General features: G+C 59.4%; 1 protein-coding gene across 2 annotated transcripts in view; it reads right to left on the reverse strand.

The window, feature by feature from the left end:
• The window catches only part of PRKCB (protein kinase C beta), an 85925-nt gene that overhangs the window by 8253 nt on the left and 59752 nt on the right, over window positions 1–17920 (reverse strand). For both annotated transcript variants that reach the window (XM_039732280.1, XM_039732279.1), the window contains exons 9-16: window positions 17623–17769; window positions 14343–14516; window positions 10949–11040; window positions 9669–9731; window positions 8071–8209; window positions 6413–6493; window positions 6075–6182; window positions 3784–3924 (exon numbers count right to left, since the gene is read on the reverse strand). In XM_039732280.1, coding sequence (XP_039588214.1) covers window positions 3784–3924; window positions 6075–6182; window positions 6413–6493; window positions 8071–8209; window positions 9669–9731; window positions 10949–11040; window positions 14343–14516; window positions 17623–17769 — 945 coding nt within the window. The remainder of the gene's footprint in view (window positions 1–3783; window positions 3925–6074; window positions 6183–6412; window positions 6494–8070; window positions 8210–9668; window positions 9732–10948; window positions 11041–14342; window positions 14517–17622; window positions 17770–17920) is intronic.

Below are 17920 nucleotides of genomic sequence, written 5' to 3' on the forward strand. Positions count from 1 at the left end.
CCCAGAGCAAATCCTGGCTGGATTTCCAGAGGTGTTCAACCTCAGCACATCCACCTGCCCAGGTCAGCCCCTCGATCCTTAAATCCCATCTAATTAGGAAATGACTTATGCAAACATCAGAACCCACCCTGTGCAGGCTGAACTAAGGCTACAAAATCCCTGTGCATGGAGCTGCTGTTCTTACACAGCCAGGTCTGTAAGTGGCCTTTCAATATTAATTAACTCTGAGCAGTTAGGGGGAAATTAATTTATGCAATTAAAAATTATTAGATTAAAAGCCATTTTTTAACCCCCCCCATGCTGTTGTGAATAATCCTGGGCTCTGCTGTGTGATTCCAGTGCTTTCAAAATGAGACTTTTCAAATCACTAGGCTTTATGTAAAGTAAAGGAGTAATTAGATACCAAAAACAATAATTATCTCAACGAGAGACAGGGAGAGCAGGGAAGTGTAAATACACTCCCAGGGTAACTGCAGACCCAGGAAAGGAATTGTTATGCAGCAGCCAGAGCAGGGAGCAGCCAAGCAGAGCCCCACGTCAGAAGCACCAAAGACAAGCCAGCCCCTGATCTGTCTTGTTCCTGACTCTGTGATAAAGGTTAATCAAGCACAAAGCAACACAGCAGCTCCTGGGAATTGAGGAATTGGCTCTGAGCTCCGGCCAGGCGCAGGCTGGAGCCTCCCCTGCTGTGGGGGGGACGATGGAGCCTTTGGGAGGGGTGTGGATCCCTGCCCAGGCACCCCGAGCCCCCCAGGACCCCTGTGCCCCCACCCCAAACTGCAGAGGGGCCACAGGAACGTGGCCAGAGGGTTTGGGGCTGCAGCAGAGGCACAGGGCAAAGGGGGCTCTGCGGGCCAGGGGGCTGAGGAGCTGAGCCCAGCTCACACCAAACACGAGCTCTGAGATGCAGAATGAGCCTGGATGGGCATGGGCTGCAGGAGGGGACAGCTGGGGACAGCTGGGGCCGAGGCCCAGCCCTCATTTGCATCTTATTCTTATTTTGAAGCTCTGGACACACACACAATTACTGCAGCCTGACCTTTACAGATGCTAACTACGAGAAAATAAAAGGAAAACAAAATAGACTTAAGCCAAGGTGAAGAGCCAGGCCAGCACCAAGGCCCTGGGCAGCAATCACAGGTCACAAAGACGGGGCCACATGTCCCCTGCCACCCCCAAACGCTCCGTGCAGTGTCCAAGCCCCCCTGCCATCCCGCTGCTCCGCCCTGTGCTCACGCCTGGCACCAAAAACCAGCTTTTTCCAGCACTGCTGGGGAAATATCAGCTATCAGCAGGTACCTGAGTTGTCTTAATCCTCCCTAAATCCCACATCAGCTGCTGTTAATCTCCCTGTCCTATCAAACAGGGAATTTTCCGGGCGCCAGCGCTGGCTGAGGCGACAGGCAGCAGCTTACGGTGCCCCTCCCCAGGGCTGCTGTCAGAGGGATTTCTGGAGGAAGGAGACATTTCAAACGGGATAAAATTTGCACAGTTTAAGGCAGCAGAGCAGTAAAACAGCGCTTTTGGTGGAATTCAGCTGTTTTTCACTGTGAAGCACCGACGCTGTGCCCTGCCCAGGGCAGGCAGTGACACTGGGGACCTGCTCAGGAACAGAGAGATGGCAGCAGGGGACACAGCAGCAGCAGCTCCGCTGGAAAATGGACACAGAGGGGGGAGAAGGCAGAAGCCATGGATTCAGGAGACAGGGACTTGTGCAGAACAACCCCAGGGTGCCCCTTCAGTGAATCCAGCTGTGGAGCAGGATCCCTCACAGCTCATGGATCCCCCTGTACCTCAGCACCCCTGGCACAGGGGCAAATCCCACCCCAGACAGCGAATCACGGGGCACAGACAGCCCCAGACACTTCCACACCTCGACACCAAAGTTAAAGCTTTCCTAGCAAGCAGGCTCCAGTGCCCTGAGGGTTCCCTTCCCTGCCAGGGAAAGGCAAGCAGGCACGAGCCAGGCTCCTGTGCTGCCCACCCTGCATCTCCCCATCCCCAGGCAGGAGGAGAGCAGGACATGGCCCCCCTGAGGTGGGCACAGCCCCAAGGACAGCACCCACGAGCTCCCTGCAAGAACCTGGGGAGAAACACCTGCCTGAAATGCAAACACCAGCCCCAAAGACAGGAGGGCAGTCCCAGGGCTGGGGCAGCTCTCCAGGCCAGCCCCCTGCCCCTCCCTGGGGCTGTGCAGCCTTTGCCCACCCACCCAGGGGTGTTCATTCCGCTTGGATCAGCCAGGGAAGAGCTGTGGGAAGGAAATCCTGCTGGAGCAGAGAGGCACAGAGAGAGCAGAGCTAAAGGCACCCAGCTCCCTCCACCACAGGAGCTCCCCGTCCATGCTGTCCCTGCAAGCAGAGCTTTCCAAGCAGCAGGGAACGAGCAGGGTGTCTGTGAGGCAGAGCAGCAGAAGGTTGTTGTGGGCACAGGGACAGGCAGGCTGCAGGTGACACACGAGCACCCCTGGGCTCTGAGCTGGCCTGGGGGGACGGGCTGAGGGGCCCCACAGTGACACCAACACAGCCTGAGAGCAGAGTCAGTGTGGACTCAGCCCTGTGAAACACCCGTGCCCAGCTGGGGCACTGCAGCCACCAGCACCCGGGGCAGCACCAGAACTGGGCAAGCCTGAGGGCCTGGAGCAGCACAGGGACACTCAGACACTGCTGGGACCCTGCCAGCCCCAGGGACAGCGACCCAGGGAGGGACAGCCCACACTGCTGGGACCCTGCCAGCCCCAGGGAGGGACATCCTTGCTGCTGCGACTCACAAGGGCAGGGAGAGCACGGCCAGGCACAGCCTGGGGACACAGAGCAGCACCAGGGGCAGGGACACCCACCTGGGGTCCAGGCTGCCACCCCTGCCCTGCTGCCACCCCTGCTCTGGTGCCACCCCTGCCCTGGTGCCACCCCTGCCCTGGTGCCACTCCTGCTCTGGTGCCACCCCTGCCCTGCTGCCACAGGGACAGGGGTCACAGGGACAGGGGTCACTGCACATACAGCTGGACCAGGAGCACGCAGGCATTCCTGGTTTTTTTGACAGTTTCCAGTTGCTGCCACCTCCACCTGGGTTTGCCCATGGCCCCGGGCTGCACTCCCAGCTCACCCCCAGCAGAGCCAGGCAGGGCTGAGCAGCAGCAGGGTCCCCGGGCTGCAGAGCCAGGCTCCAGCCTCCCTCCAGCCTGCAGAGAAGCTGTAGTGAAATCCAGCTGCACTGCCCAGCCAGGCCCACCGAGCTGAGCTGGGTGCTGGAATAAAGGTGGGATTAAAGAAAAGACCTGAGAAAAAGGGAGGAGAAACCCAACAGCCCGACAGACCTGGGGTGACAAAACAGACAGGCTGCAACACAAAGCTCCAGGAACTGAGGGTGTGGAGCTGCCACCCCTGCAAGGCAGAGCTGGGAGGGCATCAGGGGCTGCTCCTGGCCCAGCAGGGCTGTGGCACGTGCCAGGTGCCAGGGAACACCAGCCTCCGAGGGCACAGGGAGCTCCAGGGCCAGCAGCACCCAGCCAGGGTGGGAGAGGCCAGGGAGGCTCCCTGGCAGTGGGACAGGGGGGACACAGCACTGGGACAGGGGGGGACATGGCAGTGGCACAGGGGCACTCAGCACAGGGACAGGGGCCCCCAGCAGTGACACAGGGGTGCCCAGCAGTGGCACAGGGGCACTCAGCAGTGGCACAGGGACACCCAGCACAGGGACAGGGGCACTCAGCAGTGGCACAGGGGCACACAACAGTGGCACAGGGGCCCCCAGCAGTGGCACAGGGCCCCCCAGCACACTTACAGCCTTTGGCTTGAAGGGGGGCTGGATCTCCTTGCGCTCCAGCTTGTCCCAGTCGATGTAGCGGAAGAAGGCGTGCTCCTTGATGTCCCGCTCCCCCTCGGGGCCGCAGCCCAGGCGCTTGGCAGGGTGCTTGGTCATCAGCTGGGGAGGCAGGAAACGGTCACAGCGTGTCCCACTGCCCCCAGTGTCCCCTCTGGGCAGCCCCCAGGGAGTTTCCAGCTGGAGCCACAGCAGGTCCCACCTCCTCCAGACGCCTTTGGGGCTCCGAGGAGAGGGCACTGAGGAAGGAGCTGGAGTGGCTCAGGGACAGGGAAGGTGACAGTGCTCTGCAAGAGCAGCCTGTGCAGATGGCAGGTACATGAGCACTGGCAGGATGGGCATGTCCCCTTTCCGTCTGGTAATGAAACTGGTTTGCCAAGGAACACCCCCGGGTGCTGGCAGGGCTCCCTCAGCACCTGGCTGCAGCAGGGCACTGCCCAGCGCTCCCTTGGCTTGGCACAGACTTCTCAGCATCTGCAGAGTGAACTATACACCCCACTGCCCCTTTAAGATGGACAATCTGCCCTCCAAATCTGCCATCAGCCCTGGAAGCAGAACCCCTCACCTCCGGAGCAGACATAAGATGGATTTCTAATGAGAGAGTCAGTTTGGAGGAAAAAAGAACAGTCCATTAATGCTGTTTATCATCTAAACTTCTCTTCACTGGCTCAGCAAGGGAAAGGGCCCCAGGAACCACAGGCAGCTGTACAACATTAATATCCTGGGGCAGGGATTGAGCCCTGGCCAGAGATCAGATGGAGATTCCAGAGATTCACAAGACCTTGATAAGGATGGAGAATATGAGCTTCATGCTTTCAGCAAAAGCACTGTTTATTAAAAGCAGGACAGTTCACCCTGGCGCCAGGGCTGCAGCCAGGCTGGCTCTGTGCCCCAGGGCTGGGGTCTGTGAGACCCCCAGGGGGGACAGGAGGTGCCAGTGCTCCGGCTGGGGACACCTGCCACCACTCGTGGGTACAGGTCAGCCCTGCCACCCCAGGGCACAAAACAAACTCGCTCAGGAAAGCTGATCTTTGACAGCTGCAACAGGGCACTGAAAGCCAGGGAAACCCTGGGAAAAAAAAACCCCAAACCCTGAAAAGACAAAAAAACCTCCAAGAAAGACAAGGTGAGAGCAGAGCCACCAACTGTTCTGTGAGCAAACAGCTCCCCATCCCCGGCTCCAGCTGTGACAGCATCTGCAGCTGCAGAGTGATGGGGAGCAGCCTGACGAGGCAGCAGCTCCCTGGAGAGCCCCTGTGCAAACAGCCCAGGCCGGTGGGAGCCCTGCAGCAGCCCTTCCCCACGGGCCGAGCGCTGCTCTCGGTAACCCAGCTCGGGATCCTGGCAACGGCAGCGAGAGGCTCTGCAGTGCCGCAGTGGGAGCGCAGCGCAGCATGTGCCACTTGCAGACAGAAACACTATTTTGAGACAGGGAACGTTCAGATATTTTCAATATTAACTATTATAAGCAAACATTTCTTAAATTCCTACACAAACACTTATTTATAGCGGTGTGTGGCACTGGGGGGTGAGATGAGGCTCAGCCCCAGGCACACAGAACAACATCAGGACCTCGGCAGCCTTTATCCATCACATCCCAAATTAACTCAGGCTGCAATTAAGTCAGGCCTAGGCCCAGTCCATGGAGAGGCCAGCTTGGTATGCGGTGCTTTGCAGAGCTTCAGTGCAAATTAAGAGACAGGATAATGAAAATGCTGCCCTGACCTCATGGAGACAGCAGCAGAGCTTCAGGTTGTCCTGAAGGGCAACTTATCACAGCTAAGTGGGAAGATGAAGGTTTTGGCTCTGATCTTAGGAAAACTGCTTGGGAATCACATCCATTTTCCCTGAGCATGATTTTTCATTGCAGGCAAAGGTTCCCAGAGCTGCCCTGTCCTCAGCTGGTGGGGCACAGGGTGTCTGGGCAGGAGCCCTCCCTTCCACGCTCCAGCCAGCACCCAGCTCTGTGCTGGCCCTCCCCTGCCCCAGGCCAGCCCCAGCCCCAGCCCCAGCTGTATTTCTGCTCAGCCTAGGGGCATGGGGAGGATGCAGCTGTTATTTTATCTGTGTTTAGTACACACACACACACAGAGCACGAGTTGTGGCTTTAGCCCTGGCGGGCACAGGCACCAGAGCCCAGGAGTGCCAGACCCTGGCCATGCTGGGAGCAGTGGGTGGGCTGGACCCCAGGGCTGCAGGCTGCCACTCCCCACCCTCCCCCAGCCCAGCAGAGGACCCAGGGCAGCCCTTACCCCTTTGCAGATGGCCACGGCCTCCTTGGACATGGACTTGGGGTAGGCGACGTTGTGCTCCATGATGGACTGGAAGAGCTCGTCTTCATCTTCTCCCTCAAAGGGGGCCTGAGCCAAGCAGACACAGCTTCAGGGGCCTGCCTGGATCCCAAAGCTCCTGGGGCTGCTCTGGCCCTTGGCCTGGGGCGTGCCACACTGTGACACAGTCCTGTCACTGCAGTGCCCAGAGCAGTGTCACCCCAGCTCAGGGAGCTGCCCACCCACGTGCCAAGCGTGGCAAATGCCACAGCAGCCCGTGCTCACAATGGAGCCAGCCCAGAGGAGACAAACTCAGTCACCTGGCCAGCCAGCATCTCATAGAGCAGCACTCCAAACGCCCACCAATCCACCGACTTCCCGTAGGGCTGGTAGGCAATGATCTGCAAACAACCAGAATTACAGCATAAGAACAGTTCACAGCAGCAACAGCAGCGTCACAGCCTGGCTCTGACACAGGCAAAGCCAGCCCGAGCTGCAGGGGTCAGGGGTATTCCCTGGGACAGCCTTCAGCACCAAAACCCCTCCCTGAGGGACCCCGAGTCCAGCCCTGGCTCTCTACCAGCAGCCTGGGAAATTCGGGTGGGAAAAGTTCACACCTTGCAGGCCGTTAAAAGGAAAGAGATCTTAAAAGAAATCCCCTGTCCGTGCTGTCCCCCACTGCTGGTTTGGGAAGGTCACAGCCCTGCAGGTGACACAGCCCTGCAGGTGACACAGCCCGGTGGGTGACAAAGGCTGGCAGTGACACAGCCCAGCTGGAGCGTGCCCACAGCACCACAGCCACAGCCTTGCTGCTGTTCCCAAATGCAGTGGATCCTCCTCTGGGACCCACGGGCAGCAGGCTTTGGTGCCTTTCCTGGGAGCCAAAGTGATTTGCATCCTAATTTCCCATTTGCTGTTCTTCTTTTGGAAAAAGACAAATCAGAGCAAGGAGAAGAAAATAAGAGTTAAAGTGAAAACACTTGGGCAAACACATGGAGAGCTGGTCATTTGTCCTGCTTTGAAGGAGCATTAATCACCCACAGTCACAAGCCCTGCACCAACACCACCAGAATTAATCCTGCTGGGATGAGGGATGGAGCACACGTTGGATGCAATGGTGGGAAACCTCACTGGGAGCAGCAAACACAATGTGGGTTAGCACACAAGTGCACTGATGTCCTAGCAAAGAGAATCCCTTTCTCTGAAACATTTAAATGAATAAATATTAACTTCATCATTGCAAAATCAGCAGAGTGACAAGAGTTTAGAGGGATACTTTTAAGTGAAGAGACATTTAAGAATAATTACTCTGAATTTCACAAGTCTGGCATTAAACTGAGCCCATACAGCACTTCATGGAAGTGTCATGTGTGACTCTGTCACATCACTAATAACCAAATGCAAATTGTTTTGTGGGGATCTAAGCCATGGATGGGGAGCCCTCCCCACCAGCCACACAGCCCCTCACTGCAAACAGTGAGCTGGAGCGATCCAAGGATTTCCACTCCACATGGAAATGTTATCCACTGATAATTCCCTGTTTCTCACTGGTCACGTTGTGCTGGAAGCTTCTATCACACAGAGTGAGGGGCAGAGCTGAGCCCCTGGGTTTGCCATTTCCAGGAGCAAGGCAGCAAGTGAGGAGCAACCTGCAGAGGGTCTGAGCATGCCAAGGACAGAACAGGCACGGGACGGACGTGGGAAAACCCCCCGTGAGGAAATCCCACTGCAGGGAGAGCAGCAGGAGGATGTGCTGCTCTTTGGGGTGGGGGCAGCACACAGCACCAGGGAGGCGGATCCAGCAGCCCTGCTCCCTCAGGGGGCTGTGGGGATGCACAGTGCCGCGGGCATGAACTTTGCAGGCTGATGGTGGACTCCTGAGTGCCCCTGGTTCAGCTGGAGAGCTGCCCAAAGCCGGGTGAGCCCAGGGGGGGAGCAGAGGGAGCACGGGGAGCATCGGCCGCCATCCCGTCCGTACCTCGGGCGCGATGTAGTCCGGGGTGCCACAGAAGGTCTTGGTGGTCACCCCGTCCCAGATGTTCTCCTTGCACATGCCAAAGTCGGCGATCTTTATGTGGCCCTCGCTGTCCAGCATGACATTGTCCAGCTTGAGGTCCCTGCAGGGTGGAGCAGAGCGTGACACGGGGCACAGCGCCAGCCCTGCCGCGCCCGCGTCTCACGCCCTGGCAGCAAAACGTGTGGGGAAACGAGGGAAAAGAACTCAGATCTGTCAGGATGGAGTGTCGATTTTACTTTTAACCCACAGGAATGCTGTGCTGGGCACAGGGCTTTGAAGTGTGCGATGGAAAGCACTCATCTGGCAGGAGACCGATTTAATTGATTTTTTCCTTTCACTCCTGTGAAAATCAAAGTGCACTTAGAGCTCTCACCATGGAGAAGCACCTACTCAGCACAAGTCCCTGCCTCACCTGCGCTCTGCCCCCCTGAAACACGAACCAGCTGTGCTTCCCTCTGCTCCTCAGCTCAGAATACTGTTTGTGGTGCCCAGCCCCCGGAGCTCTGCCCCTCTGCAGAGGTGGATCCAAGCACAGATCCCTGCATCTGAATCCCAGCCTCGAGCCACCACTCCAGAGGTGGATGCTGCAGCCTCAAGGACACTTCCGTAGCAAACTCTGGGCATTTTGGTGCAGATTATACATTCTGGCTGGGTTCAAGGCTGTATTTTCTAATTATCATGTCAGTGCTCAGAACCCTGACAGGCCAAAGGCAGACGGACCCGAGCTGGGATTCGGATTCCGAGGAAGGAAGGAAGCAGAGCCACTGGGGACCAACAGACCTAGAATCTCTCTGCAGCAGCTGATGGCAAGAATCAGCCCTCACGTCAAGTTTGTTCCACTTCTTTCATCTTTAGCATCTCCTGACTCCAGCAGCACTGTTGGCATCTCCCTTTACAGAGCTCTTAATGGTATCTGACACTCATTAGGATGCTCTGCTCCACCCTGGGCTCTGGGAACTCTCCCAAGCAGGGAGAGCAGTGGATGCTGGTTTCAGAGCTACACCAGCAGCCTGTGAGCCTGCTCCTGCACGTGGCAGTGACCCAGCTGCCTCTGGGTGCTGGAACCGTATTGGGAATGGCAGAGCAGCCTCAGGGGCTGAGGCAGCAGTGACAGGGTGGCACAGCAGAGCTCGGAACAAGCGCTGGCTCCAGTGGCCAAGGTAAGGGAGCAGGGCCCTGCAGCCAAACTCGGCCTTGGAGCTGCTCCAGGCTGCCAGGGAGCACTGGTGTTGTGTGGAGAGGAACACAGGAGCAGGGGCAGGAGAGAACCAGAGCTGCCTTCCCATGAACAGGGTAAAGCAGGCACTTCTCCCAAAGCAGGGCACCCTGCAGCTCCCAGCTCCCTTCTGGGACACATCTGGTGTGGATGGCTCAGTGATCCCACAGGGCTTTTCCAGCCCTAAGGATGCTGTTACTGTACCTGTGGGCAGCTGCCAGACCCCGTCCCTGGCACGGGCAGGGGGCTGGGGGCACAGCAGGACCCTGGGCTGTGCTCTGCCCACGGCTCCAGCTCTGGGGAGCTGGGGGAAGGGAGGGAGGGGAGGAACGAGCTCACCTACCGATAAATGATGCCTTTGCTCTGCAGGAAGAAGAGCCCGATGGCTATTTCTGCTGCGTAGAATCTGAAAGAGGAGGTTTGAAAGGAAGACTGATTGCAGGAGATCAATGAAAACCTTGCCAGTCGGGTGGCAGCGAAGGAAACGCGTCAGGCAGATGTGACCAAAGGACAAGGCAGCCAGGGCAGGGAAATTCCAGAGGAGGAGCACCCGGGAATGACCCGAGGCAGCCTGAGCTGGCAGTGATGCCAGCGGGCTGCTGGGGCTGTCACTTCTGCTTGCACAGGTGAAGCAAGAGTGGACCACGGCTGCTCCTCACGGCATGTCGGCAGCGTGGCTTGGAAAGTCATTCCTGCTTGGGGCCAGCAGGTCCTGCCACCCTGCCCTTGGGCATATTCTGGGTCTGAGGGCTCCCAGACACCAGTTCAGCTCTGGTCCTGAGGCCAGCAGGTCCTGCCACCCTGCCCTTGGGCATATTCTGGGTCTGAGGGCTCCCAGACACCAGTTCAGTCCTGCTCTGGGGCCAGCAGGTACTGCTACCCTGCCCTTGGGCATATTCTGGGTCTGAGGGCTCCCAGACACCAGTTCAGCTCTGGTCCTGAGGCCAGCAGGTCCTGCCCCCCTGCCCTCGGGCATATTCTGGGTCTGAGAGCTCCCAGACACCAGTTCAGTCCTGCTCTGGGGCCAGCAGGTACTGCTACCCTGCCCTTGGGCATATTCTGGGTCTGAGAGCTCCCAGACACCAGTTCAGTCCTGCTCTGGGGCCAGCAGGTCCTGCCACCCTGCCCTCGGGCATATTCTGGGTCTGAGGGCTCCCAGACACCAGTTCAGCCCACCAGGCTGTGCTCAGTGTTTTATGTGGGTTTTATGTGAGCATCTGAAGGCTCTCAGGAACACATCCTGCTCTGCCCAGCTCTCAAGGAACAGGAGCCAAGAGCCCCCAGTTAACACTTGGGGTGGCCACCCTGGCAGAGGAGCCAAAACCCAACATCCCTGTGGTGCCCTGGGAAAGGACCAGGCCTGGTGTCTCCCAGGAAGCCTCCACACCTCCCTGCCTTGTGCCCTGATGTACCCAAATTTATCTCTTTCACTCCTCTGCTCACAGGTACAATGCACCCCAAGGTGAGGTGGGGGGCACCAGCACCCCACACAGAGTTCTCGTGCACCTTCCCATTCCTGATTTCTGCCCAGGAGCTGCACTGCAGAGCCCGGGGCTCTGTTTGCAGCCCCTGGCAGGGGTGCACCCCACACCCAGCCCAGAGGTGCCAGAGCACTGCACTCACACGGCGTGGGGCTCCTTGAACCTGCCGACCTGCTGGATCTGGTACATCAGGTCCCCACCATTCACGTACTCCATCACGAAGTACAGGCGATCCTGGAGGAACAGAGGCAGCAGTTAGCAGCAGCACTGTCAGAGCAGGGAGCTCTAATTCCAGGGAATCATCCCTGTCCTCCCCAGGGCTGCTGTCCGTGCAGAGCCCAGAGCACTCCTTCCCTGGGAGTGCCCAGGACTGGAGCTCTGCACACAGACCCGCTGGGGAAGGCACGTGGGGGCACCCCTAGACCAGAGGTTTTTCACTTCCCAGGAATACACCTGCTCTTCCTGACAGAAGCCATTCTCAGAGCTGCCCTGCAGGTCCCTGCTGGCATTCCCAGGCTGCCAGGGGAGACAGGAGCAGCTCCCAGGGGACCAAAGTCCATCCTCGGCCACCAGGACTCGGGCAGGCCCCGGGAGGGGTGTGTGACAGGGGTGTGTGACCCCCAGCCCCCTCCAGGATGGCAGTGCTGGGGGGGCACAGCTCTGCAGGGGAGGAGGAGGGGGCTGCTCCCCCCTCCCCACTCCTTCCAGCTGGCTCTGAGGGGTCCCTCTGGCCAGGCTCACATGGGGTTAAGGGGGTCCAGAGGAGGCCATGGAGCTGCTCCAGGGCTGGAGCCAGCCTGGGAGAGCTGGGGGTGCCCCAGGGGAGGCTCCAGGGGACCCCAGAGCCCCTTGCAGGGCCTGGAGAGGCTCCAGGAGAGCTGCAGAGGGACGGGGGACAAGGGCTGCAGTGCCACGGGCCCTCCAGGCACGAGCCCAGGGACAGCCTGTCCTGGTTCAGGGCAAGTTTGTCAACCCAGGACACAGCCCAGGCTGCCCATCCCACCCCGGGGGAAGGGGGACACAGGAGCACTGCGGAGCTGCAGGTTCCAGCATTGCACAATAAAAACTCCTTGCTCCTTTCCTCCTCAGCCAAGCCGTGCCCTGCTTTGCAGGCAGGAAGGACAGGGAGCCCCCAGGAGCTGCAGCTGGACACTGCCATAGCCAGGGTGAGGGGAAACTGGGGGCAGCACCAGGGGCATTCCCAGCTGGCAGTGCCCACCCAGAGCAATGGGCTCAGCACCCACGGGGCATTCCCAGCTGGCAGTGCCCACCCAGAGCAATGGGCTCAGCACCCACGGGGCATTCCCAGCTGGCAGTGCCCACCCAGAGGAGCTGGGCTCAGCACCCACGGGGCATTTCCCAGCTGGCAGTGCCCACCCAGAGGATCTTGGCCCAGCAGCTGCTGCCCCAGCCCAGCCCCCAGCTGTGGGGCAGCCCCGGGGGTGAACACAGAGCACAGGGGCCATGGGGCTGTGTAAAACACCTGGCACTGGTGGGACAGAGTGGGGAGTTTGGCTGTTCAGCTGCCTGGGGACTGGGGAGCACCCCCTGAGTGGGGACAGCCCTGGGCAGCCCCGTGGGGAGCCACGTGTGGCAATGTCACCTTGAGCAGGCAGCGCCGGGCTGGGCTGCAGCTGCTCCTAAATATATCGATCTGCTTCAGGGAGGGAGAGCATGGCAGAGACGGCTCTTGGAGCGCCAGCTGAGCCCTCCCCTCCGGGTGGGGAAGGGAGCTGGTGCCCAGCAGAGCCGTGCTGTGCCTAAGGCGGGCAGATGGCACGGCTGCCCACGGGCTGCACGCAGGGACGGGCACCGAGCTGTCCTGTGTCCTGCCTCTGCCCGTGCCACCACGGCTGGAGCACCCAACCCCAGCAGCACGCAGATGGAAATGCACTGCAGAGCCTGGCACGGAGCTGGTGACACTCCCCTGTCCCCAGCAGCCAGGGTGGCACTGCCAGGGCTCCTTTCAGTGCCCTTCTAATCCACTGCTCCATCCCCTGCCTGGCTGCACGCTGGGAACGAGAGGCAGAGCCAGAACAGCCATGCTCTCATCCACCCCGTGCTGGGTATTTGGGAGAAATTCCTCCCTGGCAGGGTGGGCAGCCCTGGCACAGGTGCCCAGAGCAGCTGGGGCTGCCCCTGGATCCCTGGCAGCGCCCAAGGCTGGCAGGGAGCAGCCTGGGATATGGAAAGTGTCCCTGCCCGTGGATGACGTTCAAGGTCCCTTCCACCCCAAACCATTCCAGGATTGTGTGATTTATCATCCCAGTGGGGCTGTGGCTGCTGTGCCCTTCACTGCCATGCCCCAGAGGTCACAGCAAAGGCACAGCCCACCTGGGGACAGCCAGGAACCCCTGACCCCCCTCCCAGAGCCCTGACCTGGGCCCTTTCAGGTCCCCCAGCACAGGCAGCTCTCCCCCTCCAGCCCCGGGCAGAGCTCTGTCCTTGCTCATCTTCCCTGTTCCTCCACAAGGCAGATTTGGGGCTTTTCCCTTTCCTGGAGCTGCTGAGCCAACAGCCCCGGTGGAGAATGGTGCTCTGCCTGTGCTCCCAGAAATCAGAGTGCTTTGTGCCAGCGTTTGATAATGCAGCCTGCTATACATTTTGATTACATTACAAATACGATTACTATTAAGCCACTATGGCTCTGCCAGGAATAATCCCGCGCTGACTCACTTCAGATGCCAGGGAGATGCTGGGTGAAAGAGCTGCTCCTGCCACAGCCTGATTGCTGTGCTGCAAAGCCGGGCTGCAGGCTTTAAATACACCCAATGTGTTTGGAAAATGAAATTTCTGGGACAATATTAAAATGTAATCCTCCTGGAAAGCATTGTCATGGCTCTAAAGGACTCTGCTGATTGCCCCTGCTGGCTCCCGCTGACGTGCACCTGGACACCCTCATTCACTGCTCCAGGGCTGGGCAGGGATTGTACTAAAGGTGCCCCGTGCCCCTCTCCACTCCTGACTCACACAAACCCAAGCACACACCCGTGGAGAAATGGATTTCCTGCAGTTTGGATCAGGTCTGTCCCTCTGCTCGGGGCTGTGATCAGAGCAATGAGCCCTGGGAAAAGTGCAGCACTTGCTACTGAGCCTAAGGGACATTGTGGCCTGGGGCTCCTCAGGGGCTGGTGTCACCTCTGGTGTCACCAGCAGCTCCTGCTGACCACATCTGGGGTGCAGCTGTTGCACATGGCACTCTCACGTCGCACACACACACACTTTGGTGCTGAGGCACTTTTGCCAGTGAGCTGGGGAAGGTGTGAGCTGCCAAGGCAGGGAACACACCATGGCTTTGGCAGGTGCAGTGATGTGCAGAGAATATAAAACCCTGGCATGGTTTGGGGTGGAGGGGACCTTAAAGCCCACCCAGTGCCACCCCTGCCATGGGCAGGGACACCTCCCAGGCTGCCCCAAGCCCATCCAGCCTGGCCTGGGCACCATTCCAACCCATTTCCCCAAGTGCCAGGCTCTGGTGCTCAGGGTGCCCAGCCCACCCCGCCCCGGGTGGGCCCAGCTGTGCCAGCAGCCCTTACCATGGTCTGGAAGCAGGAGTGGAGCTGGGTGAGGAAGGGAGGCTTCCCCGAGAGCGCCAGCACGCGCTTCTCCACCATGGTGCACTCCACGTCGTCGTCCTGGATCACCACGTCCTTCTTCAGGATCTTCACGGCGTACAGCTCGTCCGTGCCCTTCCTCTCTGCCAGCATCACCTGCACGAGGCACAGCCCCCGTGGGGCCACAGAGCTGCAGGGCCCTGCCCTGACACAGCCCCAGCTGGGGCTCCTCTCCTGCGGCTGCCAAACCACACGCAGCCGCCAGGGCTGCTCCCAGAAGCAGCTGGGGACTCAGTCCAAGGCTAACACATCTCCCCCTCACTGCCTCCAGGAGCCCAAGGGCTGGGATGGTGCCTGAGCCCAGCTCACCCCCCTGCACCCCTCACCCCCGGGGCACAGCCTGGTTTGGCACCCTCAGAGTGGTCAAAAGGCTGAACACAGAGTCCAGCAGATTACAAGGTGGGAAATATTTGAAGTGGAAAAGAGTTAGTCTCTAGTGAATAGTAAGAAAATCCCCCATGATTTTCTGTGCCTCCAGAACAGCGAGCAAACCCCACCACGTGCTGGTTCATCACCCAGCCAAGGCCCTCGCAGCCAGCAGAACCCACCCAACCTCCCATTTCCAGCCAGTGCCACCCCTGTGCAGGTTCATTTATTGCAGAAAATGGGATTCACTGCTGCTGCTGGTGCAAATCCCTGGGTTAATCCCACCAGCCCAGCGAGGCTCCCCTGCCTGACCCAGCACACTCCAGCAGCCCCAGCTGCTCCTTGGGCTGCCAGCCCTAAACCCGCTCTGAGAGCTGGCTGTGGCTCCCATTTTCCCTCTGTCCCTGTCTCCTGGCTCAGACTGGAGCTGGCTGGAAATGAATTGCTCTTCATTTGAAGGAGCTGGCAGAAATCCTGCGGCCGCATCAGGAGCAGCAGCTCGGGCTTTGGGGAATAAATTACGTGAAGTCAACATGGACAGGGTGGAACTGAAATGGGCTGCAGGCTGGGGCAGGTGGGCAGAGGACACAGGAATGGTCTCAGGGTGACTTCAGAGGCACCAGGGACAGCAGAATTAACCCCTTGTGTGCCAGCCCTCTGCTGCTCCACAGGCTGCCCAGGCAGTGGGGCAGTCCCACCCCTGGAGGGGTTTCAGATGGGCACATGTGGCACTTGGGGACAGCGGGTGGCAGTGCTGGGGCTGGACTCACGGTCCCAGAGGGCTTTCCAAGCTCAGTGACCCTGTGATTCCATTGTGGGACACAGCTCAGGGATCCCCCAGCCCAGAACTCCCCCTGCTCTGGAGGCCAAAGCGGCCAAAGGCTCCTCCCTGCTCAGCAAACAACACAAACCCCAAAAAGCCTGACAGCTCCAGAGCACGACAGATTGATCAGCTGCAAAAATATGAGCAAGCCACCTAATTTCACTTCCCTCTATTTATAATACAGCCAAGCAAACCCAGGGTGGGCTGTGCCAAGCGCTGCCTCCCTCCGTGGGAGCGTCTCCCTGCGGTGCCAGCCCCGTGGAGCTGCCACCAGCCACAGTCCTGGGCAGCCCACGGGGACCCCAGAGCACCAGGGACATCTGTGTGCCGGGCTGAGCACGCCAAGGCAGGGCACACAGCCCCACGCCCTCTCTTCCAAGGCAGATCCATCCTGCACCCCCAGGCCTGGCTCGGGGATCTCCATCTGCCAAGCGCTCGCTGGGAAGCAGATTGCATTCCTTTTTAACTTGTTACTGGTGCAGAAAAAAGCTGATATTTAACTTGATTTATTCCTGTAATACAGAGTGTTTGTTTGGGAATGCTCCAGCAATAGCACTGGGGATATTCTGAAGGCAGGGAAGGCAGGTTTGTCAAACTGCACCGAGGCTGGTGTGGGCACCCCGACCTGCCCAGCCCAGCGAGGAGAGCAAACGCTGGTGCCAAAGGGTTAACAGAGACAGACAGAGCTCGCTCAAACAGTGACTGCAGCCCAAGAGCTCTCCCAGGCAGCAGGGACTGGCAGCAGGGACTGGCAGCAGGCAGCCAGGCACAGCAGCGGGTGCCAGCCCTGGAGAGGGAAGGACACGGTGCCAGCCTTGGAGAGGGATGGCAGTGCCACGGACACAAGCAGCTGCTGGGCACAGCAGGGCTGCGGAGCTGGGCTGCTCTCCCTGCTCCGGGCTCCTCTGCCTGGCTCCTCCCGAACATCTGGCACCTCTGGCGGGCACGGGAGGCGGGGACAGCGCGGTGGCACCTGGGGGTCCCCGTGCCGGGATGCCCAGGGATGCCCGGGGAAGGGCAGGCACACGTGAGGGCGAGGCTGCACCTACCCGGAGGAACCAACGTGCTGTTTTAATTAGCGCTAATTAGCATATTTATGACATTCTGTTCCAGGAACAGTTTCTGTCACACACTCCTTATGTAAGCCGAGCCGGCTGAGGAGTTTGAGCGTTCCTGGGATTTCGGGGAGAAGGCGGCGGGGACACGGCACAAGCACAGAGCCCCCGGTGCCAGCTGGGCTTGGAGGGGACGAGGGGCTGGGAGGGCACAGGGGACATTCCTGGGTGACAGCAGCACGGGCACGGGGCTGGCCTGCACCCCGGGGTGCCAGCCCACAGCACGGGGGTGGCACAGCGAGCTCTGGGACCCCCAGGACACCCCAACCCTACTGTCACAAAGGCTTCCATGGAGCTGCGAACTCTCCTCCTCTGCAGAGGGAGAAGGGAGCTCCCAAAGCCCCAGGGCCAGCAGAAGGCTGGGAGGGAAGGCATGCTCCTGCTGCACCCCTGTGCCCAGGGGAGCATCCCTGCACCTCATCCCCGCTACCTGCCGAGGAGTGAGCCCGCAGGCACAGCAATACTGCCTGCAATTAAGGCACTTCACTAATGAGCGTGGGGCTGGGCCAGCCCTCCCACCAGCAAACACTGCACCCACCTCCTGCAGAGCCCCAGCCTCCCTGGGATCCCCAATGCCAACCAAGAGAGCTGGCAAGACCCCAGGAAAAACCAAGGCTCCAAGTCACGTAATTACCAGGAGAATGAAATTCTGTCACCGCTCACAAGCGGTCTGGGAAGCTAATTAAAATGTTCCCGTAGATTGTAATTGTTAGAGAAGAAGAAAACCCCAACTAAATTTAAAAAAGAGCTTTAAAGGCACAGCTCATCCCCTGCCTCCCAGAAGGAAGGATTGGTGGTGCTCTCAGCAGACACCTCTGTGTTCCCTGCTGGGCTCCCAGCAGCCCAGTGGCACCAGTGCTCCCAGTCGCCCTGGGAGTGCCCAGGCACGGGGGCTCACCTTGCCAAAGCTGCCTTTGCCCAGCACCATCAGGAAGTTGAAGTCCGAGAGCTTCATGCGGTCCCGGCTGCCGTTGTTGTCCAGTTTGGAGATGGCATTTCTGGTCTTCTCATCCGCAGCCTTGGACCCCGTCCCGATCTTGGCTCTCTGCAAGGGTGGAGGAAACCATCACTGGGGACAGCAGGGACGGGGGCACTATAAACCATGGGGTGCTCCCAAACCCCAGCTCAGCAGCTCCTTCCAGCTCAAAACCCACCCTGAGCTCTGGGAGCCTTTCCCATGGGCGTGGTGGGGACAG

This window comes from Passer montanus, unplaced genomic scaffold (assembly GCF_014805655.1).
Source record: "Passer montanus isolate IOZ18808 unplaced genomic scaffold, ASM1480565v1 scaffold8, whole genome shotgun sequence".
Classification (NCBI taxonomy): domain Eukaryota; kingdom Metazoa; phylum Chordata; class Aves; order Passeriformes; family Passeridae; genus Passer; species Passer montanus.